This window comes from Elephas maximus, chromosome 11 (genome assembly GCF_024166365.1).
Source record: "Elephas maximus indicus isolate mEleMax1 chromosome 11, mEleMax1 primary haplotype, whole genome shotgun sequence".
NCBI lineage: Eukaryota > Metazoa > Chordata > Mammalia > Proboscidea > Elephantidae > Elephas > Elephas maximus.
Window position 1 is genome coordinate 98,162,271 of NC_064829.1, and position 20,218 is coordinate 98,182,488.

Genomic DNA, 20,218 nt, shown 5'->3' on the forward strand with positions numbered 1-20,218 from the left:
TCAGCTGCTAACCTAAAGGTTGGAGGTTTGAGTCTACCCAGAGATGCCTCAGAAGAAAGGCCTGGCAATCTACTTCTGAAACATGAGCCATTGAAAACCCCATGGAGCTCAGTTCTACTCTGAGACACATGGGGTCACCACAGGTAGGAACCTGCTGTCTGTGCCTCTGGAAGGGTTAAGTGAGGTTGCTATGAGTCGGAATCAACTCGGTGGCAGCTGGCTTGGTTTTTTCTGGTTAAGCGTGTGTAGAAGAGCCAGGAGCAACCTGAGGCCGGGTTGTGAGGTCCAGTCCTCTGGGGCTGCTGCAATCTGAATTTGTTTGCAAATTTGAATCAGGCTGTCTGGTAAGGTGAGGAGAGTGGAGAGGCACAGCCTGGGGAGTTGCACAACCATGTGGTTGGGAAATCTGGCCAGGACAGTGGAGAGAGGAGGCCTGAGACCCTGTGTCAATACACCCAAAGTAGTGGGCCGTGTGCAGCATGGTAGACCGCCAAGCTGGCCTTCTCTGGACCATCTCCAGCCCTCCCAATTCACCCTGGGAGCTGACTCCTACAATGCTAGAGATCAGAGAACAAGGCCCACCCGGCTCCAGCTCAGCCCTACAAACTACCTAAGGGTCTGTCTTTTAAAAAAAATCAGAATTCACCCCTAAAAAAGAAATGTTATGTAGCTACAAACAAAACAAAACATGGAGGTCCATTTGTGGTTGCTGTTAGCTGCCATCGAGTTATCCCCCATGCATGGCAACCCCGTGGTTACAGAGTAGAACTGCTCCACAGTGTTTTCTTGGCTGTAAATCTTGCAGAAGCAGATCGCCAGGCCTTTCTTCCACAGTGCCGCTGGGTGGGTTCGAACTGCCAACCTTTCAATTGGTAGCTGAGAGTAAACCATTTGTGCCACCCAGGGACCCCGAGGTATACACAGAAAGTGGTGTCCATCTGCACATATGGAGACACAACTATTGTCAAAATACATTTTTTGGTAGAAAAGATGAAAGATGGCAAGGGGATCGGGAGATGACCTGAGTATTTAACCTCAGTGTGGCCCAATCCAGAGCAACCTGGGCACCCAGGCTGGGGTCCTGTGTCTTCTCTGGGCCCTCGGCCCAGCATCCTCCCTGGCCTCCAGGCCTCCTATCTTCCACTCCAGTCTGCACCCAACAAGGCCCCATGGGGTCTTGCTGCTCCCAGCGCTGGCCCTACTCTCCTCTGTTCACAGTCCTTCCATAGCTCCCCAGTACTTCCAGAAGAAAATCTTGGCGCTCTATCTGCAACTCAAGCCTTGCTCCTGAGTCCCAGGCCTCTGCCTACCTTATGTATTGACTGAGCTCAGCGTCTTCCTCCAAACCCACTCTCCCCCTGGGCTCCTCGTCTCAGCAACCATCCCACCTTCCACCAGGCACCAAACTCCCTTCCATTCCCCCTCACAGCCCATCCTCAGCCTCAGCCTTTCCTGCCTGCACCCTCGCCTCAGCCTCCTCCTGGCCTCCAATCTATCAGCCACACCGTCCAAGAGCTGGCCCTGCCCCTCCCTTGCTCTCAGCCCTCCATGACTCCCCAGCGTTCCCAGGACAAAGTCACAACCCCTCAGCCTAATGTTCCAGGTCTGAGTGGTCTGGCCCCCCTACCTCTGCAGCCCTATCTCCTTAATTCCCTTAGCCACATATGAGACTGAATCCACTTAAGAAGTTTCAGCTCCTCAGATATGCCATGTCCTCTCCTGGTTACCAGCCCTTACACAGGCTGTTCCCTCTGCCTGGAACACTGTTCCCTCTATATCTCCAGTGCTCACTCCCTCGCTTCCTCCAGGCCCTTACACAGGCTAGTCCCTCTGCCTAGAACACTGTTCCCTGTTTATCTCCAGTGCTCACTCACTTTCTCCAGGACCCTGACAAGGCTGTTCCCTCTGCCTGGAATGCTGTTCCTTCTATGTCTCCAAAGCTCACTCCCCCATCCCCACTTCCCTCAGGTCTTTGCTCAAATGTCACCATCTCAGTGTGCCCTTTCTTTATACCCTAACTTAAAATTGTACCCCCCTCCTTCCTCCACTCTTTTTTTTCTCCATGGCACTCATCACCTTCAATATACTCTATAATTTCCTTGTATATCTCATTGCTGTTTATCGTTCGTGTCAGTCTCCCCAAGGCAGGGATGTTTGTTGGCCTTGTTTCCCACTCTGTCTCCTGTGACTTGTTCACAGTAGATCAGGTCCTCAATAAACACATGAGCAAATACACCGAGGAACAAATGACCTACGCCGGGTCCCCAGCCTGCCCGTGTGGTGCTGCACCCCCTCCCCTCCACAGGGGCACTCTGGGCCTGGGGCTCACTCACAGGTGATTTCTTCATGGGTGAATCCCAGGACCCGCAGGGACTCCAGCGTCTCCTGCAAGAGCTCCCGCTCCTGCCCAGGAGAGGACGATGGGCCGTTGGTCAGGAAGCGGTAGTGGGAAAATGGCTCCAGGAGAAGGTCGGCTGCAGGATGCAAGGAGTGGGGGCAAGGTCAAGCAGAGGAATTAGACTCATTTCTCAGCTTTATCAATTATGAGTGGGTGATCTTAGGATGAGCCACTTGCCCCCTGAGAGCCTTGGACTCTTCCTCAGTCAAATGGATGAGGATCCTTATTTCACATGTTGGGTGGGAAGGGCTGGGCATGGAGTGGGTAAACTTAGCACATATTACATCATTTCTCCTTCCTCCTTCCCTAGAGGGTCTTGATCATGGAATTGCCCAGAGCAGGCAGGAGCCCCCAGTTGGCAGGGGCAGTGAGGCCACAGGAGCCCAAGTCAGCAGAAACCTTGGGGTAGCAAGGGCCACGGTCAGAGCCACAGGGGGTAGGAACTGGGGTAATGAGGAACCATGTGGCCACAGGACCCACGAGGCCATGAGACCTAAGACAAAGCAGCTGCAAGGCCACAGGGCCACAGTGTGGCACAAGCTATGGGTTGGAAAGAGCCAGAATAAGAAGCCAGCGGGCAGTGGGGACCCATATGAGCAAGAGCCTAGGGCGTTTCTACAGCCAGAGGGCAGAAGGAACATGAGATAGGGAGACAGGAGGAACCTCAGGCAAAAGCAATGGCTCGTAGGGGTCAGAAGAGGCAGGAGTCAGGGAACTCTAAGGCAGCAGGCGCTGAGAAGCAACACAAACCAGAATAGGAGCCTCAAGGCAGCGGGAGCCACGGCAAAGCTGGAGTCAGGGTGCGGCACCAGTTGGAGGAGGTGGAAGCCACAGGGTGGAGGAGCCATAGCAGATGGGAGTCCCAGAGCTTCAGAAGCCAGTGCAAGCAGGAGCCACAGGGCCATGTGGGCAGAAGCAGGAGCCAGGAGGTGGCAGGAGCCACGTGGCCACCACAGTTAGTGTGAGTGAGAGGCAGGCGAGAGCTGGAGCCAGAGGGCAATAGTCTCTATTGAACAGCACGGGCTGGGGGTGGCAGAAACCACCACGTGGACGTAGTAGAACGCAGCACACGCACGCGGCAGAACCCACCACGCGACAGGACTTAGCATGTGCAAGCAGCAGGACTCACTACAGAGGAAGAGCTAAATGAGTGCCTCCCACTGTCTTCCTGTTCCAGGGAGCCAGCGACACAGGGGGCTCCCACGTAACTCCCACCCACTCCCCTGCGAGCAGGGAAGGACGTGAGATACTGACCCTGGAGCTGCTCTCCGGCGCCCCCTAGCAGCTGGTAGAAGATATGGAAGCTGCATTCATCCTTGGCCTGGCGAATAGCCCGAGACTTCTCCAGCAAATCTGGGTGGAGGCGAGTCAAGGTGCCAAAGGGGAGGAGAGAAAGCCCCCCAACCAGCCCCCGATCCTACCCATGTCATCCCCCCTTCTCTCCGAAGAAGTAGCACCCCTTCTCTCCCAAGAAGCAGTGGAATTGTTTGGAGCCTAGGCCAGTGGTTTTGCCACTAACTGGATGAGTGGCTTTGGGCATGTCATACAAGTACTTGTGCCTCAGTTTCATCATCTGTAAAATGAGATTGATAACAACACCCCTCATAAGGGGCTGGAGTCCTTGGGTGGTGCACACGGTTGACATGCTTGGCTGCTAATCCAAAGGTTGGAGGTTTGAGTCCACTCAGGTGCCTTGGAAGAAAGACCTGGCAATCCACGTCCAAAAACCCAGCCCCCGAAACCCTATGGAGCACAGTTCTACTCTGACACACATGAGATCGCCGTGAATTGGAGTTGACTCGATGGCAAATAGTTTGGTTTTCAGGTGAGTATGACTATAAGCTGAGTCCTGTGAGTCCTCCTAGTGAATCATCGAAACTGGGGGTGGTCTTGGGTACCCTCAGTTTACCACCCCATAGTGAGGCCTTTTTATAAAAACAGAGGAAGGCCTCGCTCTCCTCCCCCATGTGGAAAAGCTGCATCTGTGCTGTCCTGAGCTCCTGGGCGGTAGGACAATGTGACCCCATCTAAGGAGTTGGGTGACGTCAGGGGTCTCTGCGAACGGGATTCCCAGAGCACCCTCCTTGGCTCCCGCCCTGCTCCTCCCAGCTACCCTCAGGGTTGTGAGAGGATACAGGTCTCGATGTTGGCGCCCACAATGTACCCAGCAACATCAAAGTTGATGCGAATGAATTTTCCCTGAGAGAATGGGGGTGGGGAGGCTGTGGCTCAGAATCCTCTTCCCCCCACAGACATGAAGACCATCCCCAACCCCACACCCAACCCTCCCAGAGCCAGGATCTGCCTCTGGACTTTCTTTCTCAAATAGACACTTAAACCCCACTCCAATGGTGAGGTCCCCAGTGAGGCGATCCCTGGGGAATCCAAGGTCCCCCTTCGACTTCTCTCCTCAGGACTCTGGCCTCCAGTCCCCTCCTCCCTCAACAGACTCACATATCTTGGCCCCTCATGCCCCCTACATGCCCAGCCCATTTCTGGGACACACAGCCAGGCCCTGCCCTGCCCCAGCACTCACGAATCGAGAAGAGTTGTCATTCTTCACTGTCTTGGCGTTACCAAAGGCCTCCAGGATGGGATTGGCTTGAAGGAGCTGCCGCTCCAGCTCACCCTGCCAGGGTGTGGGATATGATGCATCAGTGCGAATCAGGGCAGGGGGGCTAGTCCAGCTTGGGGGTGGGGGAAGCCCGTGTTTATAGCTGCCTGAGTGTCTGCATATAAGAGGCCATTGTGTGTTCTGGCTGTGCCCATTTTCGCACATCCAAGTCTTGCCCACCCATCTATTGTGAAGTGTACGGGAAAACATCTCCAAACATACTATTCAGTGGAAAAACAAAACAAGTTACAGACAATCTTACAACAATGCTGGGATCCCATTATTAAAAAAAAATTAAGAAAAACACCACAGAACAAGATTCTTAATTTTACAGATATATACGTGTTTGTAAATGTACAGAAAAAGGTTTGCAAGGATATGCACCAAACTGTTAACAGTGTAAACTGCTCTAAGGTAGAGGGGACTGAGAGGAGGAAGAGGAATTTCACTGCATTTGACTTTTTGTTGTTAGTACCATGAGTATATACTCATGTAATACCTTAGAATGTTTGACTGGGAGTAAGGCAGGAGCCACAGGTGGGTTCTGAGCAGAGGAGGGATGAGATCTACTTTCCTGTTAACAGGAAACGCTCTTCCTTTCCCAACTAAGCCAGGAGCCCCAAAAGTGTATTACAGGTAGACCCCAATTTATGACAGTGTTCCATTGCAGTGACTACTCAGTCATAAGTTGGCTCTGACATAAGTCGAATACCTCATTTTTTTTTGTTTTGTTTTCATTATTGTTACCTTTTATTATTTGTATCTTTATAAATTCAGTCTTTGGGGGTTGGAAACATTACATCTGAGAATGATAACATCAGCAAAGTATGAGCTGCAGCATTGTATATAGCACATATTACTAACGATATGATGTACAAAAAAAAAAGTCAGTCGCAAGTGTGGTTTGTTGTAACTCAAATACGTCATAAATCAAGGACTACCTGTATTCAGTTGCTCAACTCATTCATTCAATACATACATCTTTATCCTCTCAGTGCTCGGCAAAGGGGCCTAACTCTTAGTAGGTGCATAAACAGCAATCCCCTTGCTTCCTTCATAAGCAGGTTCTCAAGGGCATTGAGCATTCCTTTCAATTCCCTGTGAGCTGTCAGAGCCTAGCCTGGGCCAGCATGCAGTAGGTCTGCAATAAATGGCTCTGTGGGTCTCTGGGTTGTGTAAACACACAGGATCTGTGACCCCTGTCTATGTGCACTTAGTAGGTTAGCAATAAATGGTAGTTTGTGGTCTCTGGGTTGTTTAAGCTGTTATCTGTGGGCCAATCTACATACACGCAGCAGGGCTTCCATAAATGACAGTGTGGACACAGTTTGCTCATACACAGTAAACTGCAATAAGTGGCAATGTGGGTCCAGGCTACATGCACAAAGTAGGACTAACATAAATGTCAGCAAGGATCAAGGCTGTGCACGCACCATAGAACCACCACACATGGCAATGTGGGCCCAAGCTGTGCACACAGTAAGACCATCATAAATGGCAGTGTGGGTCCAGGCTGCATGCAATAATAGGGCCACCATAAATGGTGGTGTGGCTCCAAGCTGTACACATACACTAGGGCTGTCATAAATGGCAGTGTAGGTCTAGGCTGCATGCATACAGTAGGGCTTCCATAAATGGCAGTGTCACTCCAGATCGCATGCACACAGTAGGACCACCATAAGCAGCACTATGGGTCCCTGCCCAGTGTGACTGTTGCTGCCTTGAGCCTATCAGGAAGTCACTGGGCAGCAGTGGGTATGGAAGGGCAATACTCCAGGTGATTCCCTGCTACTCACATAAGATATGGTGCTGGCGGAGGCCTGAGGAAGTCACAGGACACGCGACACGGACCAGGACACAGCACATGGAACGTGGACAGACACACAGGTGAACTGGAAGGTCTGGGGTGTTAAGGGGGTAGGAGGGAGAGAGGGTGGGGAAACGGGGAGTGTAGAGTGGGGTAGAAGGCTGGACTGCCTGGGTTTGACTCCCCCTCCACCTCTGACAACAGACTCAATCCACCAGAGCCTCAGTTTCTCAGCTTAACACAGGAAAACACCACCATCCACCTGCCATGAGTGTTAGTTAAACAAGTTAATACAAGCGAAGGATCTACAACATTGGGGAGTGCACTACATCAGCAGTTTGCTTATAAAACAAACCTAGGCATTGCAGGTGCCTGAAATCGGGCCTGATACAGAGTAAGTGCTCAGGAAACTAAGCACCTACTGTGTGCCAGGTGAGGAGCACTGGTGGTGCAGTGGTTATGCGCTCGGCTGCTAGCTGAAAAGTTGGCGGTTTGAAACCACCAGCTGCTCTGTGGGAGAAAAGACCTGGAGATTTGCTCCCATAAAGATTACTCTATGGGGCAATTCTACTCTGTCCTGTGGTGCCACTATGAGTTGGAATTAACTTGACAGCAATGAGTGTGTTTTTTAATCAGTAAATACGTGCTCAGCTGCTAACCAAAGGGTTGGCAGTTCGAACCCATCCAGTGGCTCAGAGGGAGAAATGACCTGGCAATCTGCTCCTGTAAAGATTCAAACCAAAACCAAATCCATTGCCATCGAGTTGATTCTAACTCACAGTGACCCTATAGTAGACTTCCCCATAGGGTTTTCAAGGCTGTAATCTTTATGGAAGCAGACTGCCACATCTTTCTCCTGAGGAGCGGCTGGTGGGTTTGAACCAGCGACCTCTCGGTTAGCAGTTGAGTGCTTAACCACGGAACCACCAGGGTTCCTTCTGTAAAGATTACAACCTTGGAAACCCTATGGGGCAGTTCTACTTTGTCCTCTGGGGTCGCAACGAGTCGGAATTGACTCAACGACATACAACATGTATCAGGCACTGTGCCAAGTGCCAGTGTAGCCAAGAACTGGCCCTTACTTCTCTGTATCCACCTGCCCCTGCTCCTTGGGCTATGCCAGGCACGGAGTAGATGCTCGAATGGGCAGCCAGGAGGAGGACCCACACCAGCTGCAGCCCTCTGAGAGGGAGGCAGGAAATTATTGGTGGTGGGGGGCAGTGCAGGGCTTGAGGGTGTCCCAAAGCCACACACACATACTAGGACCACCATAAGCGGCAGTGTGGGTCCCTGGCAGGTGTGACCATTGGTGCTTTAGGCTCTGTCTATCAGGAAGACAGAGGGCTGGGGGTAAGGGATGGGATGGGGGGTAGAGGACGGCATGGGGTTAGGGGAAGACTCCACTTACAGGGACACCTGGCTCCTTCCGGCCCTTTGGGGATGACGCCACATGGGCAAGGTACTGAATGACCTTCTTGGTGTTTTCTGTCTTCCCAGCTCCAGACTCCCCACTATGGGGGCACAAAGGGAAGCAGAGGGGGTCAGCAATGAAGCCAGGTAAGTCCCCCCACAACTTACCCATACCAGGGCCATGCCCAGCCGGCCCCCTCTTTCTCCAGGAAGTCCACCTGGATTACTCACGTGCACAGAATGGACTGATCCTCACGATCTGTAAGGGACAGAAGGGGAGGGGGCATGTCACCTCAAGTGGAGAGGGTCTCTCCAGCAGGACTGGGCCCTTCATACTGGCCACCCTCTTTTCAAAACCATTCCCGAGGGATAAGGAAAAGCGTTTGGGTGCACAACACTCCTGGAGTCTAAGGCCCCGTCCCGGCTCAGCCTCTTTTTTGCTGTGTGGTCTTAGGAAAGCAGCTGTGTCTCTCTGAGCCTTAGCTGCCTCTCAGCCTCGCTGTATGACCTTGGGCCAGTCTCTGAGTTACTCTGTGCCTAGTTTCCCCATCTGGAAAATGGGGCTCAAAACAGCCCCTCCCTCACAGGGCTGTTGTCAGAACTCAGAGAGAATGTTCTAGAAAATGGGGACAACAAACCCCAAAGGAATTAAATATAGTAGTCCTGCCTTATTTTCGGTTTTGTTTTCCTGCGGTTTCACTTACCTGCAGTTAACCGTGGTCCACAGTGCTTATATTCACAGTGCTTATGTGCACGTAACCCTTATTTTACTTAGTAATCATCCCAAAGTGCAAGAGTAGTGATGATGGCAATTCAGACATGTCAAAGAGAAGCCATAAAGTGCTTCTATTTTATTATTAGTTATGGTTGTTAATCTCTTACTGTGCCTAATTTATAAATTAAACTTTATCATAGGTATGTACATACAGGAAAAACATAGCATATATGGGGTTCGGTACTATCTGTGGTTTTAGGCATCCACTGGGGGTCTTGGAACATATTCTCCGTGGATAAGGGGTGACTACTGTAATCCATTCAATAAACCTCAATCTGAGCCCGTATTGTGAGTCATTCTGTGCTGGGCATATGAGATTCAAAGACACGAGGTGGGTTCCGGGCCCAAGGTTCAGTCCCTGGTACAAAACAAGCTCATGAAATAGGAGTGGCAGTGACTGGCGGCCTGTTGGTGGGTCATCTGCCCAACTTGAGGGCAAAGAGCATGGCTCGGTCCCCAACATCTCCCTGGCATCCAGCCCTGGGCCTGATGCAACCATTCAACAAATGCATACTGACCACCCAGTGGTACTAGCAAGGTCCCTGCCCTCGTGGAGCTTCCACTTACATGGGGAGCAAAACACCCATCAATTAATGCTGAAGATGATTTCTAGTAACCATTAGCACTGGGAAGAAAACTCAGCAGGTAACAGGATAAAGTAGCGGTTCTCAACCAGGGGTGATTTTTGCCCCCAGCTTCCCCAGGGGCCGCCATCCAACTGTCATAATGTGGTGGCTTGTTATGTTGCTATGAAGCTAGAACCTATGCCGCCGGTATTTCAAAAACCAGCAATGTCACCCACAGTGGACAGGTTTCAGCAGAACTTCCAGACTAAGACAGACTAGGAAGAAAGGCCTGGTGATCTACTTGTAAAAATTAGCCATTGAAAACCCAGTAGGTCACAATGGAATATTGCTTAACATAGTGCTGGAAGATGAGCCCCCTAAACTGGAAAAAAGGCACTCAAAATACACAGTGCCCACAACCATGGACTCGAGTATACCAGTGATGGTGAAGAGGGTACAGGACCAGGCAAAGTTTAGTTTTGCTGAACACGGGGTCATGGCAACTAACAACAGCCCCCTCCCCCGTGGATATCTGGCAAAGTCTGGAGACTTTGGGTGGGGGTGTTACTGGCATCTAGTGGGTAGAGACCAGGGATGGTGCTCAACACCCTACAAGGCACAGGATGGCTCCCCACAGCCAAGAATAATCCAGCAGCAATGTCAACAGTGCTTCAACTGAGAAACCTCAGTATATGGTAAAAGAAAGTGACTGTGGAGTTGGGGTGGGGAGCTGGGAAGGCTTCTAGGAAGAGGTGACATTTCAGCTTAGTCAGGAGGACAAACACTCCAGGCAGAGGGCAAAGGCCCAGAGGTAGGAACGAGCTGGAAATGTTTGAGTGGCAGCAAAAAAGGCCAGTGATGCTGTGGTGTGGTACAGTTGGAGAGGGGTGCAGATGAGTTTGGGGGTAGGATGAACGGAGCTAGGTGTGCTTGAAGTCAGGGAGTGAGCTGCATTCAATAGGATCTCAGAGTTAAAAACCTGGTCTTGGGGCCACATGGACATGGATTCAAGGTTCAGCCGCCTCTCAGCCTCGTTGTGTGATCTTGGCCCAGTCTCGGTTTCCCCATCAGAAAAATGGGGCTCAAAACAGCCCCTCCCTCACAGGGCTGTTGTCAGAGAGAACATTCTGAAAGCACTCGGCACAGTGCCTGGTGCAGGGCAAGGGTACACAGCATGATACACAGTCAGGGGACACTGGGCTCCAATCCCCCCTTGGCCACTGTTACGCATTGAATCATGTCCCTTCACAGTCTGTGTTGCAGATCCTAACCTCTATGCTTGTGGTTGTAATCCCATTTGGGAATGGGTTGAATTATGTCCCCCCAAAATATGTGTTGTAAATCCTAACCTCTGTTCCTGTGGTTATAATCCCATTTGGGAATGGTCTGTCTTTGCTACGTTAACGAGGCAGGGTTAGTACAGGGTATGTCTTGAATCAATCTCTTTTGAGACATAAAAGAGATTAAACAAGTGAGCAGAGCAGCGATGGGGTAAAACCGATGCCAAACACATGGAGGTATCCAAGGAGCCAGGAAGCAGAAGCTGAAGAGACAAGGACCTTCCTCCAGAGCCAACAGAGAGAAAAAGCCTTCCCCTAGAGTCGGTGCTCTGAATTTGGACTCCTAGCCTCCTACTGTGAGAGAATAAATTTCTGTTTGTTAAAGCCATCCACTTGTGTTATTTCTGTTAAAACAGCACTAAATAACTAAGACAGCCGCCCACCAACCCGTGTGACCATGGGCAGTGACTGCACTGCTCTGTGCCTTGGTTTCCCCATCTGGAAAAAAAAGCTGATCATGAGAGAACCTATTTCATGGGGTCACTGTGAGGTTCAATGAGTTAATCCACAAAAAGTGCTTGGCACCAAGTAGGCACCACCAGTTATGTGGAGCTAACCCTAACTCACAGAGACCCCACATGTGTCAGAATAGAACTGTGCTCTAGAGGGTTTTCAGTAGCTGATATTTTTATGCCATTGATTGCTAGGCCTTTCTTCTGAGGTGCCTCTGGGTGGACTCGAACCGCCAACCTTTCAGTTAGTAGTGTGTTCACCGTTTGTACCACTCAGGGACTCTGAATAGGCACTAACCCTTACTTTACTATAGAATTTATGCGTAAGATATAATAATAGCCAACATATAATTAGCTAAAAATTACTATAAAAATAAATACACATAAAAAATTATGTTATAAAACCAAATAAAACAAGTGTTAATTATATTATATATTATGTATAAATTTACAATGTAAATATAAACACATGTAAATGTGTACTATCCATTCTATTACCTAATACAGATGTATTACATATTGTATATTATACCACTGATGCCCTGGTGGCACAGTGGCTGAGAGCTTGGCTGCTTACCAAAAGGTCAGGAGTTCGAATCCACCAGCTGCTTCTCAGAAACGCTATGGGGCAGTCCTACTCTGTCCTATAGGGTCGCTATGAGTCGGAATCGACTTGATAGCAGTGGGCTTTATTATATCACTGGTTCCCAACCTGCTACAGATGTATTATATATTGTATATTATACCACTGGTCCTCAAAGTTGGACTGTCTCAGAAGCACTTGGGGATCTTGTGAAAACGTAGATTGCTGGGCCCCACACCCAGAGCTTCCGACTCAGCAGGTTCTGTGGTAGGACCCAAGTTTGTATTTCTAGCAAGTTCCGTGGTGATCCTGATGTTGCTGGTATGGGGATCACACTTGGAGAGCCATTGTGTTATACACTATAAACATATCATTATAATATACAATCAAAAATAGAGTATAAAGTAAGTGCTATAAATATAATCCATACAATGTAAATATGTGTTGTATATTATTATAAGCCATATAAGATAAATATATATTACATATACCATTGTAATATACAATCAAAATACAGGATATATTAAATAATATAAATAATCTATACATGTGTTACCATATACTATTAGGTATCATATGCTATAAATATTAAATATATCACTATAATTCACAAAGTATTAAAAAACTGTCTTAGTTATCTAGTGCCGCTATAACAGAAATACTACAAGTGGATGGCTTTAACAAAGAGAAATTTATTCTCTCACAGTCTAGTAGGCTATAGTCCAACTGCAGGGCGTCAGCTCCAAGGGAAGGCTTTCCTCTCTCTGTCAGCTCTGGAGGAGGGTCCTTGTCATCAGTCTTCCCTTGGTCTGGGAGCATCTCAGCGCAGGAACCTCAGGCCCAAAGGATGCGTTCTGCTCCCAGCGCTGATTTCTTGGTATGAGGTGTCCCCCTAGCTCTCTGCTTGCTTCTCTCTTTTATATCTCAAAAAAGATTGGCTTAAGACACTATCTAATCTTGTAGATCTTATTAACATAAAATAATATTAACATAACTGCCGCTAATTCATCTTATTAACATCACAGAGACAGGATTTACAACACTTAGTAAAATCTCATCAAATGACAAATGGTGGACAATCACACAATACTGGGAATCACGGCCTAACCAAGTTGACAAATATTTTGGGGGGACACAATTTAATCCATGACAAAAACCAAATCAAACCCATTGCCGTCAAGTCAATTCTGACTCATAGCAACTCTCTCTATAGGACAGAGTAGAACTGCCCCACAGGGTTTTCAAGGCTGAGGAGCAGCTGATAGATTTGAAACACTGATCTTTTGGTTAGCATTCGAGTACTTAACCACTGCACCACAGGGCTCCTAATCGAAGTATATCCAAAAAACATAGGATATAGTAAATGATACAAATATAAAAAAAACAAAAAACCAAACCAACGGCCGTTGAGTCAATTCTGACTCAGTGACCCTATAGATGATATATAAACTGTATAACATAAATGTGTTCCTATATACTATTAAATGCCATATGATATAATAAATACTTTTATACTAAATATTTATTGAGCCCTGGTAGTGCAGTGGTTAAGCACTCAGCTGCTAACTGAAAGGTTGGCATCTTGAACCCATCAGTCACCCCGTGGGAGAAAGATGTGGCAGTCGGCTTCATTAAAGGTTACAGCCTGGGAAACCCTATGGCGCATTTCTACTCTGTCCTATGGGGTCATTATGAGTCGGAATCAACAGCAGCGGGCTTGATTTATTAAAACAGATGATATATAATAAATATATAATGAGTGCATTATGCATGTTATATATGTTAATTGTGTAGTTTTATATACCAAAAATATTTAAATGACTGAATGGTCTAGAAATCACTGCCTTGAGATATTTTATGCAGAAGCCTGGCACTCACTGGCTCCCAAATGATACTCGTTGAGAGATGGCATGAACATATAGGTAGATGAAAAGGGGCCTGAGTCAGGCAGGACCCAGAGCCATATCTATTCAGTCTTCCATTAGTGTTCCCCTAGCCCCCCAAGAAACCAGCAGAGTCTGAAATCCCCAACTTGTCATTTGACCCTAACTTTGGCTCCTGGCAGCCCCCTACACCTTGTCCCAGCCCCACAGAAGAGTCTCCTGCTGTCCCGCAGCCGCAGCCCCACACTTACCCTGGAGCATGCTTCGGTAGGCCCCCTCAGTCACTGCGTACACGTGGGGTGGCACTTCGTGGCGTTTCTTGCCCCGGTACATCTCTATGATGGCCTCCGTATAGATGGGAAGCTGCTTGTACGGGTTGATGACCACACAGAAAAGGCCAGAGTATGTCTGTGGTGGGCGAGAGGGGAAAGGGCCTCAGCTGTATAAAGGGTCGCTGTGTACAGCTGGACAGGTTGTGCATTGTGCAAGGGCATCCATCTAAGGGGCTGCCATTCATGTCATGACAACTGCAGATTTGAATATTTGTTATGACCATTTTCAGACTGATGGTAGAAAGGAATCTTGAGAGAGGGGTGCCTTTCCCAAATTGTACAAGGAACTGTAAAATGGACAAGGATTCGCCCTGAGAGAGAATGTGGCCTTGGCAGCTGGCCAGACACGGGTCAAACAAAGCCTGTCACTGCCCAAACATACATATGCATGAATGACCAAGTACAAGGCTGTCCGCTTCAGCATTCTTTGTAATGGCAGTACTGGAAACAACCTGAATGCCCATCACCTCGGGATGGTTAAATCAATTACAGTGTGTCCATACAAGGAATTTCTACGAAGTTCCTGGTATACAGATAAGGAACTATCTCTAAAATATCATCAAGTGAAAGGAAACAAGATGAGAACTATGTACGATAAGATACCATTTGTGTTGACAGTGGTGGTGGTTGTGTGCTCACAGTGACCCTATAGGACAGAGGAGAACTGCCCCAAAGGATTTCCTAGGTTGCAATTTTTATGTAAGCAGACTGCCACATCTTTCTCCTAAGGAGCAGCTGGTGGGTTCAAACTGCTGATCTTTCACTTAGCAGCCAAGTGCTTAACCAGTGCCCCAGGGCTCCTTGTTCAAAGTGGAGGGGGGTATATTTTTATGTATTTGCTTCAACATACATAGACTGTCTCCAGAAGGATGCTACAGATACCTGCGACAACTGAAACATGATAGAAACATCTGAGATTTCCACAGATAACAGGTTCCCAAGTCCTGCTTATACTTCTGGGTTTTGCAATACACTCTTGAAGGAAGAAATGCTAAATTTCAGGTTAGAGGGTCATGAAAATAAAGATGTATGTTTTTCCAAGTTCAGAGACTCCCTGAATTCTATCCAGGCATCCCTTGGGCCCAGGTTAAGGACCCTACAAAGGTTTAAGAACCGCTCTAGCTCACAAGGGACGTACTTAGCACACACAGAGGCAAGACAGATAGCTAGAGAGCTAGCTGGCCACTTAGATGAGCTAGCCAGAGAGCTAACTAGCTAAACTAACTCAAGGGTTAGCTAGCTAAACTAGCAAGAGTTAGCTGCTTAGCTGGTTAGCAGTTTAGTTAACTGCTTAACTAGTCAGCTACTTAGCTAGCCAGTTACTTAGCTAGTTATCCACTTAGTTAACCATTTAATTAGCTACTTAGCCAGCTAATCAGCTACTTAGCTAGTTGCTTAGCTAACCAGTTGCTTAGCTGGTTATAGCATTATTTAGGTGACCGTTTAACTAGTTAGCTACTTAGCCAGCTAGTCAGCTACTTAGCTAGCTGCTTGGCTAGCCAGTTGCTTAGCTGGTTAGCAGCTTAGTTAGTAACTATTTAACTATTTAGTGACTTAGCCAGCTAGTCAGCAACTTAGCTACTTGGCTAGCTGGCCGCTTAGCTGGTTAGCAGTCAGTTAACCATGTAACTAGTTAGCAACTTAGACAGCTAGTCAGCGACTTAGCGACTCGGCTGACCGATCGCTTAGCTGGTGTGCAACAGGATGGCTTTAAGCGTCAGACAGCTCAGACCCGCCAGGCAGAGCAGGGTGTGGCTACCACAAGTTGCGCAGCTCCCAGGTGCAAAGCTTTTAACGGAGCGAAAGGTGGGTGGCCAGCCAGGAGCAGAACAACCGGTTTGCTGGGTGTCTGCCCGGAGGGGCGCCCCGGGAGCTCTTAGAGCCTCTTACTCTCGGAGGGTAGGCGGGGCAGCCTGACCACATTCCCTGCGAGGGTATCTCATGGCTACTGGCGCCCTGGCCCCCACTCCTGGCTGGTGCAGGAACCCACTCCCCAGTCCACCTGCCCGGCCAGCCCCTTCCTGTCGGCCACACCTTGTTCCCAGGGCGACACCCTGAGACTGGGAACCCGAGCAAGCTGCCAAGGCCAGGGGGCAAAGGGTGGAAGCTGATGCCCTGAGAGGGTCGGGGACACGGCAGATCTCCATGGTGGGGCTGGGGAGGTCTGTTGGAAGGGTCTGGAATGACTGCCCCATCCTGCAGGGCTCTGCAGACAGATCTGGGTCTGAATGCCGTCCCCACTTCTTCTCAGGACAGTGACTCTCCCTTTAGTCTCAGTTCCTCCTTGGGAAAGCGGGGCGACACTCCCCACCTCATTACAGCTGCTGTGGGGATTAAGGAAGATAATACATAAAACCAGCCAGCAAGGCAGGGCCCATAAAAGGCACTCCACATGTGGGTCCTGACACTCCCATTACCTGCCCCACCTGGGAGTGAAGAGCTCATTCTGACACTGAAGCCACATTACTATGGGTTCAAATCCTGACTTGGTGTTTTCCAGCTGTGTGGGACCTTGCATAAGTGGCCTGCGCTCTCTGAGCCTCAGTTTCCAACCCTGGAAAATGGGGCTTTTAACCACTGCCTCTTAGGAGGGGTTTGGGAGTGAATATGCAATAATACGTCATCCACTGCATCACAAGTGCTCAATAAATGGGTCCCCAAGAGTCCAGGGAAGGGACAGAGCCCTGAGTGACTCAAAGCCAAAATGACTATTTGTGGCAGCAACTGGTTAGGGTTAGTTAACAACTTGACTATTTATCTACTTAATCAGCTAGTCAGCTACTTAGCTAGCTATTTGGCTAGCTGGTTGCTTGGTCTGTTAACAACTTAGTTAACCATTTGAGTAGTTAGCTACTTAGTCAGCTAGTCAATTACTTAGCCAGCTACTTGGCTAGCTGCTTGCTTGGCTGGTTGATGACTTAGTTGATCATTTGAGTAGCTAGCTGCTTAGTCAAATAGTCAGTTACTTAGCTAGCTACTTGGCTAGCCAGTTACTTGGCTGGTTAGCAGCTTAGTTAACCTCTTAACTAGTTAGCTACTTAGCCAACTAGCCCAGCTCACTTTCCACTGGGCTACACTGCCCACCCTAGCACCAGCTGGTCAGCCAACAAATATTTGTTCAGCACAGGGCAACCAGGGTGGAGCTTGATCACACCTCCAACATTTTCTAGCTGGGTCACTTGAATAAGCATCTTAATCTTTTTGGGTCATCCTCATCTGTTAGACAGGGACAGGAACAGCACGTCTTACAGAGGGTACTGCAAGCCATAGACAAGCTCATGTTGCATCTGTAGGTCTTAGCATGGACCCTAGAACACTGTGTGTGCCCCATACATGTCTACCAGTGTTGGGTCCCCAGTTTTCCCTTTTCAAGCTGTAGGAAAAGGAGTGGTGATAACCCCTACCTCACAGCCTTATGGAGAGGCAGGTTCAACAACATCATATTGGAAAGAAGTTTAGAACAGCGCCCAGCAGAGAATGAGGCATTCATTAAGTGCTAACAATTATTATTAAGGCCCAATTCTCCTCCTGGCCGGGCTCCTGGAATCTTCTACCTCGCCTCCATGTCTCAGGCCCCAATTCTCTGGCTACCCAGCCACAGCCTTAGCTTATATCTCATATATATATATATATTTTTTTTTTTCCCTGAGCTTTCTCAACAATCTTCCTAGTACAGTGGATAGGACGGGGGCGGGGGCATGGGGGCCTGGAGTCAGACTTACTTGGGTTCAAATCCCAGCTTCTCAAGTTCCTAGCTGTGGGGCTTTGTCCAAGTCATGTCCCCTCTCTGAGGCTCAGTTTACCCACCTGCAGAATGGGGATGACCACAGAGACCTCACGAGGTTGCTGCAATGGTTCATGAGCCCACAGTGAATATTTATTAAAAGGCTAAGGAGGGCTCAATGTTTAGGGTGTCACTATGATCTCCCTGGCTGTAAGGGGATTGAATGATGACTCCCAAGAGATATATCCACACCTAAGCCCTGGAACCTGTGAACGTTACCTATCTGGAATGTGCAGATGTAATTAAGTTAAAGATCTCACAATGAGGTCATCCTGGCTACTCAGGTGGGCCCTAAATTCAATGACTAGTGTCATTATAAGGAGCCCCAGTGGTGCAATGGTTAAGTGCTCAGCTGCTAACCGAAAGGTTGGCGGTTCAAACCTACGCAGCGGCTCTGTGAGAGAAAGACCAGGAGCTCTGCTCCCATAAAGATCACAGGTTAGAAAACACTATGGGGCAGTTCTACTCTATCACATGGGGTTGCTGTGAGTCAGAATTAACTCTCTGGCACCCAACAACAACAACAGTGTCATTACAAGAGATATACAAAGGAGAAGACACAGACATAGGGGAGAAGGCAATGTAAGGATGGAGGTAGAGACTGGAGTGACGCAGCCACGGGCAAGGAACATCTGAGCTAAGGCCATGGCCAGGGAGTCAAAGAACTGGGGCTTGAGAAATGAAATGGAGATAGAAGATTCTGGAAGCCCAAAAAGGACGTGAACTGGGCCTTAATAATAATCTTTAGCCTTTAGTGAGTGCCTGCTCTCTCTACCAGACACTGTTGTAAACTTTTTTCCAGTTCCCAGAAGCTGGAAGAGACGAGGAAGACTCTTCCCCTAGAGCCTTCAGGGAGAAAGAGCATGGCCCTGCCAACACCTTGATTCCTGACTTCTGGACTCCAAAACTGTGAAAGACGAAAGTTCTGTTGTTTTAACACCCCCAGCTTGTATTCATTTGTTATACCAGCAATAGGAAACTAATATATTGGCGGTTGGTGAGATCACCTCCAAGAAAGTGGATTGACCAAAGGCCTCTTACCCAGGACTTGTAAAGGTGTGAAGGTTCCCTGGGTGCAGCAAATGGTTTGTGCTTGACTTCTAACCTAAAAAGTTTGATGGTTTGAACCCACCCAGTGGCTCTGCAGAAGAAAGGCCTGGAGATCTACTTGAATAAAGACTACAGCCAAGAAAACCCTATGAGCAGTTTTACTCTGTAACACATGGGATCTCTGTGAATTGGATGGGACTCAACGGCAATGGGATTTCTGGTTTTTGTAAAGGTGTGTGAGGCAGTGGAAAAGGCCAGGGCAGCCTGAAGAAGAAGACAGTCCTGTCCAGGGCCTTCGATTCAAATCCCACCTCTGCCGCCACAAACTGAGGGGCTGCGAGCCAGCCACTGCCCCTCTTAAAGCCTTGGTCTTCTCCTTTGCCAAATGGGAGTTGAACTTCGTAGCAATATTCTAAACTTGTCGTTTGGGACCCTCAACAGGGTGGGTGGATGTAGGGGCCAGTTCAAATGAGCAAGGCTGCGAGACCTCACCTGTTGAAGGTGGTATTGTGGGCACGACTCTGGGGCCAGCTGCCTGGGTTCAAATCCCAGCAGGAGTCTTCCATTGCTGTGTGACCTGGGCCCAAGTCACTTAACATTCCTGGGCGTCAGGCAATAACAACAGTCCCTGGCCCAGAGGTGAGGTGATAACCCACAGCACTTAGAACAGTGCTTGGCACATCATTAAGTGCTCAATAAATATTTGCTAACCATCCATTACTATTATTTTTTATATTATTCTTGACATTCCTTGTCAGTCTCTCTAATTCTGTTTGTTTTTATGTTAAATGGAATTAATAACCCCTTGGGTACCCATTATAAAACCAGCTTATAAAAAATACCAATGCCCACGTCATACCCCCAGAGAACCTGATTTAAATGTTCTGGTAGTAGAGCTTGTTGTGTGCCATCAGAGTTGATTCCAACTCATAGTGACCCCATATGACAGAGGAGAATTGCCCCATAGGGTTTCCTAGGCTATAACACTTACAGGAGCAGATCGCCAAGTCTCTTCTTCTGAGGAGCCGCTGGTGGGTTTGAACCGCCGACCTTTCGGTTAGCAGCCAAGTACTTAATCAGTATGCCACCAGGGTTCCTGAGGTGGGGGTTAGGCATCGGTATTTTGTAAAAATTCCCCCAGATGATTCTAACGTGAAGTCAGGGTTTAGAACTGCTGCCCTACCCCATCTGTTTGCTGTCAAGATGAAATAAGATGACATGTAT

General features: G+C 48.6%; 1 protein-coding gene across 3 annotated transcripts in view; it reads right to left on the reverse strand.

Moving 5' to 3' along the window:
- The window catches only part of MYH14 (myosin heavy chain 14), a 92,819-nt gene that overhangs the window by 63,713 nt on the left and 8,888 nt on the right, over positions 1 to 20,218 (reverse strand). For 2 of the 3 annotated variants that reach the window (XM_049900775.1, XM_049900774.1), the window contains exons 3-10: positions 14,080 to 14,236; positions 8,461 to 8,488; positions 8,228 to 8,330; positions 6,809 to 6,832; positions 4,935 to 5,027; positions 4,534 to 4,597; positions 3,653 to 3,751; positions 2,334 to 2,474 (exon numbers count right to left, since the gene is read on the reverse strand). In XM_049900775.1, coding sequence (XP_049756732.1) covers positions 2,334 to 2,474; positions 3,653 to 3,751; positions 4,534 to 4,597; positions 4,935 to 5,027; positions 6,809 to 6,832; positions 8,228 to 8,330; positions 8,461 to 8,488; positions 14,080 to 14,236 — 709 coding nt within the window. The remainder of the gene's footprint in view (positions 1 to 2,333; positions 2,475 to 3,652; positions 3,752 to 4,533; positions 4,598 to 4,934; positions 5,028 to 6,808; positions 6,833 to 8,227; positions 8,331 to 8,460; positions 8,489 to 14,079; positions 14,237 to 20,218) is intronic. The other variant, XM_049900776.1, reaches the window with a different exon arrangement.